Source organism: Columba livia, chromosome 2 (assembly GCF_036013475.1).
Source record: "Columba livia isolate bColLiv1 breed racing homer chromosome 2, bColLiv1.pat.W.v2, whole genome shotgun sequence".
Classification (NCBI taxonomy): Eukaryota; Metazoa; Chordata; class Aves; order Columbiformes; family Columbidae; genus Columba; species Columba livia.
In genome coordinates, this window is record NC_088603.1 from 18,078,497 (window position 1) to 18,087,194 (window position 8,698).

The 8,698-nt window shown below is 46.6% G+C and overlaps 1 protein-coding gene across 1 annotated transcript; it reads left to right on the plus strand.

Moving 5' to 3' along the window:
- Positions 1-727: 727 nt before the first annotated feature.
- On the plus strand, positions 728-8,369 carry LOC102090949 (patched domain-containing protein 3). Its single transcript, XM_065050683.1, has 4 exons — positions 728-1,738; positions 1,970-2,091; positions 3,886-4,031; positions 5,746-8,369. Exons 1-4 carry the CDS (start codon positions 1,019-1,021, stop codon positions 7,350-7,352), a joined length of 2,595 nt encoding a protein of 864 aa, XP_064906755.1. The 5' UTR covers positions 728-1,018; the 3' UTR covers positions 7,353-8,369.
- Positions 8,370-8,698: the final 329 nt, after the last annotated feature.

Below are 8,698 nucleotides of genomic sequence, written 5' to 3' on the forward strand. Positions count from 1 at the left end.
TCTGGCCATCGGGATAGATGTGTCTCTGTAGTTTATTCCCAGACACAGGTCTGTTTTTCTCTGGAGTTTTCTCCATGTAAGAGATGCTACCTCTTCCAGTTGGGTGACTCCTTGACAAGAATTCGTCAAGTATCTACACGACATCAAATAGTTTACCCCTTTTTCTGAAGACAGATTCTCCTGCCTGAAGAGCTCATACTCTAACATGATATAAATCTATTCAAGGAAACAGATAACAGAATGTGGGAGATGCTACGAGACTGAGTCAGATTCATTTAAAAACTGTAATTTTGACAAGTTAGTAGCTACAGGAAAAAGCTTCTAAGTGCCTGTCTCCCACAGAGAAATGAAGAACTGACGTACCTTCCTCAGAACATCTGCACACAGCAACGGGAATCAGCAGGATCCAACCTGCGGTAAATGCTGGGCACAGTGGGAGATCTGTAACGCTGCTCAGAGCCTGGCTGGCTGGCTTACGCTCATGGGTGGCAACCCTGTCTCCTTAGGATGAGAGAGAAGAAGTACCTGCAACTTTTCTTAGCAAGTACTGGCAGGAGAGTAGAGGGTTGCTTCTTTCACAGAAGGGCAAGAAGTGACTTGTGATGAATTAGCTAATTGGCCAGAGACCTCTCCAGAAGTATCACACCTGAGCTTAATGCTATCCTTGGCCAGAGGACACTCAGATCACTGTCACCAGTGTAAGAACACCAGGCTGCAGGGTATTTATTTGCCGGCTTGCAGAGCGGCAGAACCGGGCGCCGGGCAGCGCCCAGCCCGACGGGCGCTGTGACGGCACCGAGGCCCCGGCAGGACCTGAGCCCGGGTGCGCGGCAGGGGAGCCTCGTGCCCCCGTCCGCCTGCGCGGGAAGCGGCGGTGGCCCCGGAGAGTCAGAGCAGGGGAGGGCGCGGCCGCCTGCTCCACCGAGCAGCGCTCATTCGCTCCGCGGCCCCCGCGGGCACAAGGCGGCTCTGCCCTGGCCAGGAGCTGCCGCCGGCAGCCCGTGCCCCCGACTCGCCCATGGCGGGGCCGCCGCACCCCGCGGAGCGCTGCTCCTGCCGCAACACCAACTGCCTGGAGCGGCCGCTCAGGCGGCTCTTCCGAGGGCTGGGGGGCGTCGTGGCCGCCTGGCCCTGGCCCTTCGTGCTGCTGCCGCTGCTGCTGTCGGGCGGGCTGGGCGCCGGCTTCGTGTTCCTGCGGCAGCGGCAGGCGAACGACATCGAGGAGCAGTTCACGCCGACGTGGGGGCCCGCCAAGGCCGACCGCGACTTCGTGCAGCGGTTCTTCCCCACCAACGACTCGGAGCGCTTCTCCGCCGCGCGCCTGCCCACCGAGGGCACCTACGCCGCCTTCATCGTCGTGGCGACGGGGAACGGCTCGGTCCTGGCACCGGCGGCGCGGCGCGACGTGCTGCGGCTGGACGCGATGATGCGCGCCCGCGGCTACGAGAAGCTCTGCGCTGTCAGCAGCGGCACCTGCGCCATCCCCAACCCGCTACAGTACGATGAGGCTGCCCTGGAGAACCTCACCTTCCCCTTCAGCGGCGGCTTACTCCTGGGGACCGTGCTGGGCGGCGTGCAGACGGACCCCGACGGGCGGGTGCTGTCGGCGCGGGCGCTGAGGCTGCTGTATTACCTGCGGGAGGACGGCCCCGCGGCGGCGGAGAGCCGGCGGTGGCTGGAGAGCTTCTTGCTGGAAATGCCGTCGGAGCTGGCGGCGCTGGGCATCACCGCTGTTCGGGTGAGCAGGGGCGGGTACAGCCGTGCCGGGGCCCGAGATGCCCGGGCTGCCTCATCGCCGGAAAGAACAGGAGATGGTGGAGGGAGAAGGCGAGGAGGGCCCGCAGGTTGCGAGGGCTGTGGAAATGTGTTAGTGCTAACGTCATGTGTAGCATTGCCTGTGTGTGTGGATAAAGACTAAGAAAAAAAAAAAGTAGAAATGCTTCATCTTTCGTTGTTGTTTTAACAACAGGTGACTTACTTTACCTCGCTGTCCAGACAACAAGAGTTTGAAGGAAATACCAAGAGGGTGATCCCACTCTTCTCCATAACCTATTTATTGACAGTAACATTTTCAGTCATCTCTTGTCTAAGGTAAAATGTCTTCTAAGCTGTAGATCAGTGAGAAGTGACCTCGGCTCTTCTTTATCTTGCCTAAATTGGTTCCTACTTTTGTCAAGTGAAGTCATTCTTGAAGCTGCAGTCTTCAGGGGACATTTAGTAACAGGCAAATAAATTTATTTTTTGCTGTTTCTCTCCTATTTGTGCATATTTCCCAACTGCTTAAATGGGCCTCATGATAAGTACCAGATGAAGACCTGAATAACTGTTCAGTTCAGACATGCACAGCTTGAATGCTAGTGTTGTTTTGTCTGTTCTCTGAAGCCATCAGTCATTTCTGTAGTCCCTGCCTCATAAGAATCCTTTCTGTAGCTGATGGGTTTGAATCTATTTAAACAACTGAAACAACCCCCTACTCTTCATCTTTTTAAGATGTCTGAGGTGCTGTTGCTTTGACCCTGAAAAACACTATGCCAAACACTTGTGAAGGGTTGATGAACAGGTTCTACTTTACCCTCTGTGAGAAAGGGGCCAGAAGCATGATTTAGGCAGCCTGGCAGGAGCAGAATTCTGCACACGTACTTCTGTTGATTAAACTTACCAGCTGAACTCACCATATCCAGTGGAGACACTCACCAAAAATAGGCATAAAAGTCAAACAGGGAAGAAATTTTGGGGGAGGGAAGAAATAAATGGTGCTATTGCTAAGGTTTTTCTACCACTTTCTTGCTTCATTTGTAGCTTCTGTCCTCATCCTGCCTGCAAGATGCTATAATAATGCTTTGTAAAGATCAGTTTTAAAGAGGAAGGAAGCAGGGGAGGGAGGAAGAAGTGTACCTGTTAAGATCCATTTGCACTTGTTTCTGTCACTGCTCAGTTAAGGTTCAGATGGATGATCACTGGCCTCAGAGATCACCACATGTCTGGGTACAGCTTTAGGTGTTCTTCTTGCTAGTAGAGTCTGAGCCTTAATTGCTGTCCACAAAGAACTTAGCCTGCCTCTTTCTTTGTGCTGGTGGAAGGGGAACCATTGTACATTTGGCAACCATATGGCAGCGTTTGTGTGCTGTGCTTGAGAAAGAACGGTGTACTCCAATGGTGGGCTTGTTGGTTTAGTGTTTGCATCAGGCATCATGCCCATCAGGCCACACGATTTCTGGATATTGGCTCTCTCATGTACAGTCATTCGTGAGCACAGTCATAGCAAGGGTAGTTCCACAACCCACGCTTCTTGCCTTGGAAGCTAGAGGTTCTCTTAAAATTCAGAAACAATCTATAGCCTGGAAAATATTGCTTATCAGTTGAGAAGCAACTCTTAGCTGCTTCTGTTTCATGGGGAATCCTTGAGCCGGCTCTTGGGGGTGTCTTGGCAAATGGCTGGCAGCCAATCTGTCTGCTGAGAAAGCTGCTCTGCACAGCGCTTACTGCCTGGGAGATGCTTCTGTACTACACTGATACACTACACCAAGAACCTGTGTAAAAGTCAAGAGCATCTACAAATTCATCATTTTTTAGGTCACCCGAAATCTAGACTCTAAGGGGTAGAGCTGATGTATCTTCATCTTGCCAGCTCTCTTGTTATTGATGCCAAGATCAGTACACATCTTTACGCTTATGGATATAACTGGCCAGCAGTAATAATGTATTTAGCACCTTCTATATAAATTAATCTAATTCCGACAGCTGGGAGCTCTCCTCACAAACAGCAGCTTTTCTCAACAGTTCTCTTCGCAGACAGGCTGTCGTTGTTATCTGTGCACTTCTCATGCCAAACACCTTGCTGAAATATTTGACATGTAACTAAGATGTTCCTTAAAATATTTTCAGACTGAGCTGTATAAGAAATAATGTCTGGCTTGCGTGCTGTGGAGTGGTCTCTGCCGGTTTAGCTGTATTAAGCAGCTTTGGATTGCTGCTCTTCTGTGGAGTCCCGTTTGTGGTCACTGTAGCAGGCGCGCCATTTCTTATCCTAGGTAAGTAGAAAAAGCAAGTTGGATTCAGATACCGAGACTGAAGTGGAGTTAAAACAACCAGACACTGTTAGTCTTTCATAATGTGAGCATCAGATTCTACACAGTTTCATCATGTAGTAAGGAGAGGAGACGCTTGGAGGTGCAGGCTCCTCTGAGCTCCCACAGGCGGGTGAGCCGCTCAGCTCAGGGCACCCACGCTGGGGCTGGAGCCGGGCTCTGGCACAAGGGCAGCTCCTCCCAAAAAATAGTGCTTGCTCTAGTTCTCTTGCTGAGGTATGAGAGCTATAAATGAGAGGGTACTAAGGTGAGCACTTCTGGCATTGTTCTAGCATCCCTGGTAATTTAGCCATGGTGATTAATCATTTATTTAACTAGTGCTAATACTTGCGGTGAGCTCAACTGGTCTTTGTCACTGCATTCCCCTGTATTCCTCCTGGGTTGACAGAAGCTTTGTGTCACACCAGATATCTAATGCAAATGCTCCTTAGGGCACGCATTGTCTCTTTGTTTCCTGCATAATTCAAATGCATTTGTATTTGCTTTTGTTTGCTCATCAATTGCAGAGGCTCTAAATTTCAGAAAGACCCTTTTGTATACCTGGGAAAGGGCTTAAGCCAGTCTCTTCAGGTCTTTATGAGGAGTGAGCAGACTTTTGTCCTCCTTGCATTAGGCCAAAAAAATTATCAGCCTGCTGGGTTTCCAGCAGCAGTTCCACTCACTGCCATCCAGCAGCAACTTTTGATGTGCTGCTTAATTTATCTTTGCACGTTTACTGGCAATTGCCTATTGAGGCAGCAAGTAGTGATTTCAACTGTTCTTTTATGCTCAGCTATATCATCTGTGCTTATTCTACTATTCACACAGTCTTGCTTCCCCTTTTTGTGTGATTAGATTTCAGGGAATAGAAGAGCCCTTGATAGAGTAACATTGGCAAAATACTGAACAGTCTCTGATTAAAATCTCGAGAGTCAGCGGAGCTGAGAGAAGCACATTGGCTCTTCTTTCTAGAACTTGGGCTCTCTTACTCTTGTATCTTAGCAAAAGTTCTAGCCTAGGACCCAGTCTTCCTGACAGGGTTTCCCAGGACTCTAATGAGTAATATATGCAGGCACATCAATACAAATGTGAAGATAAATGAATAATAAATCATAAATAAATGCTCAAAGATAAGCCAGAGAAAAGATAAGTGGAGAGCAGAAAGCATAAAAAAGTGTATCACTGGAAAAGTGGCATCACTGTTTTCCCATGTGATGGCAACTGTTCTCCCTGTCTGCTGAATGCAGAGCAAGAAATTGTTGGTCTAATTTGCTGCAGTGATGAAGAAATTCCAGAGATAATGGGGGATGCTTCCAGTGATAAGGATAGTCACACATCAGAGTAAGAAATGTACATAATCACTGGACAGCTGGACTCCAGAGACAACACATGTGTCATAGATGCACTTGCTGTGCTCAGTCCTTCAGCACAGCAGGGTGACAGATCAACAACCCATCAGCTCACCAGGAGTTTCTGAAATGTAATACATTCAGCTACCCACAAAGGAACTATTTTCCTGTATCTGTTTAACTCGTATCAGCACTACAGCAATGTTAATAGCCTAACTTTCTTTTTCAAAATTTTGTGCAGACTTAAATGCAATTCGTTTTGCACTTTTGTTGGGTGTTAGTGGAAGCAGCCATTTGCCATGCAGCATTAACTTTTTGTCCTCCTGCAGGAGTTGGTGTTGATGACATGTTCATCATGATCGCTTGCTGGGAACAAAGCTCAAGAAAAGAAGGTAAATCAAGTGTTAAGTCTCGTCTGGCTGAGACCTATGCTGAAGCAGCACTTTCTGTGACCATCACCACTTTCACAGATGTTTTGGCTTTCTTCATTGGCACCTGGACTTCCTTTCCATCAGTGAGATCATTTTGCCTCTACACAGGCACTGCTTTTGTCTTCTGCTATGTATATACCATGACCTTCTTTGGGGCAATTATTGTATTAAATCATAAAAGGGAGCAAGGAAACCGACACTGGCTAACTTGTATGCCTGTGGGAGATAAAGATCGGGCTGAGGCGTCTTGCTTGTACACTGCTTGCTGTATAGGCAAGTGTTCTGGGGAGTCACCTCAGCCAGAAAGTGAACATCCAATGAGCATATTCTTTAAGAAGTATTATGGTCCTTTTTTTACAAATAAATGGATCAAGCTACTTGTGGTGCTGCTGTACGGAGCATACTTGGGTGGCAGTGTTTATGGATGTACTCAGATCAGGGAAGGCATCGATCTACGAAATCTGGCAAGTGATGACTCTTACGTTATTCCATTCTATGATGACCATGACAAATACTTCTCAGTATATGGACCCAGGGTCATGGTTGTCATTACAGAAAGTGTAGATTACTGGAATGAGACTGTTCGTCTTGGCATTGAGAACTGCATGCAGAATTTAGAGGACATTTCCTATGTAGATCAGAACCTCTCAGAGTCATGGCTGAGAGTTTACACGAGACTGGCAAATGGTGGTTTGATAAATATAAGCAGTCAGACTCTCTTCATTAATAACTTACCTATACTGTTCCAAATGGTTCCTGGTTTTGAGTGGGACATTAACAAGACTCAAGATAAAATAGAAGCTTCACGTTTCTTTATCCAGACAGTGAACATGACCTCAGCTGTTGATGAGAAGAATCTTCTCAGTCAGTTGAGAGAGACAGCCAAGCAGTGCAGTGTTCCATTAATGGTGTATCACCCAGCGTTCATCTACTACGATCAGTACCTGGTCATAGTGCAGAACACCATTCAGAATATCATTGTGGCCACTGGGGCAATGCTCATTGTCTCCCTTTTGCTTATTCCTAGCCCCTTATGTTGCTTGTGGGTGACTTTTGCCATAGTTTCTGTTATAGTTGGTGTTGCTGGTTTCATGACATTTTGGAACATCAATCTAGATTCCATATCCATGATCAACCTGGTCATTTGCATAGGGTTTTCAGTAGATTTTTCTGCTCATATTTCCTATGCCTTTGTGACAAGTGGAGAGTCCTCAGCCAATAAAAGGGCAATTGAAGCTCTGTCCTTGCTGGGTTACCCGGTGTTACAAGGGGCAGTTTCTACTATAATAGGAGTAGTTGTTCTGGCTGCAGCAAAAACCTACATTTTTAGGACATTTTTCAAGATCATGTTCCTTGTTATTTTATTTGGGGTTCTTCATGGTCTTGTTTTTATTCCAGTGTTTTTAACCTTTTTTGGCAACTTTGGCAGATCACCCCACGATACTAAATCTAAAAAGCTAGAACTTAGGTTTATGAATGATAAAGGTTGTCAAAAACTAAGTTAAATGTAATATATATTTATTACATGTAGGCTATAATTCAGTGACTTTCAGGGAATGTAAGAAATTAAGAAAATGAAGGACAGAAAAATAAATACAACAGGGAAGCAAAGGCTTCAGAATAGCCAGGCAAGAAAAATAACAGAAGAAATAAAAGCATACAGAATGGATTTGCATGTCTCATTTTTGTGTGCTTGACTAACACTTAATATTTAAATCCTTTTTTGTGACTTGTTTACTGAATGTATTAGAATTATTGTAAGCACTGACCACTGCACCAGTTTAACGGATTACGTTACAGGTTTGTCAGGCAATGTACACGGGGGGAAGGACAGCTCCCAGGGGTTTGCATTTCCCGCCTGGTGACCTTGATGCTGTAACGCAGCCCACGCTGAGCCTGAAGACAATTTTCCCCCAAGAGGCTCAAACCTGGAGGTTTCACAGCAGGATTACAAGAACTCAGAACCGCCTTGGACTGCAATGATTCCTAAGCCTTCAGGAGGCAAAGTCTGCTTAGGCTTCTAATGAGAAACCCTCAGGGATCACAAACAGACTCAGATTTTCTCTTCAGATCTTTTTTTTGGTGTCCTTTTTCCTCACTATGATTAAACATCATGTAGCTTTAAGAAGACTGTGCATAGCTTGTGTTGGCTGCAATTTGCAAAGGGATATGCTGTAGGTGATGGAGCTTGTATGGAACCTCCCGGGAAGACACTGTGCCAGGGCATGACAGGGCAAGGATTCACTAGACAGAATCACACCCTGATTTAGGACAAAGTGAAAAAGCAACTCAGGTCTAAGCCATTAGTCCTAAAACTATAAACCTATAAATTCTATTGTGTTCATCAGTGACAATGCATCCTGTGAAGTGTTATAGAGCAGAGGAGCTTTCACTGAAATAACAGCTAATCGTGTATTGGGTGGTCTTTGAACCTGGAGGGACAAGACACTGGATGAGAAGTCAATTCATAATTTGTTCCCAGTGTAACGAGCTACCTGTTGGAAATAAACAAATGGTGGTAACTGTTGTTTGTCATTTTGGAAACATTGGTCTAGGAGATATTAAACCATTCAGTCTAAATCTGCAGCTGTGGAATGTTTCTTCTGAGAGACACAGCAAGTGTGACAAAGCTGGGTCTGCCTCTGTTCTGTGGGGGTTTCTGACCAGTTGCGTGAGGCCCAGTAGCCAGGGCAGAGTCCTTCTGTCCTTCCTGCTGTCTCTCTTTATGGGGACAGTAGACCAGAAAGCAAGTAATTGAGAAATTATCTTCCAGGAAAAACGAAGTACTGACACTAATTTTCCAAGCAGTGAATCCTAGTCTACAGGCATCAAATATTTCACAGTATCACAG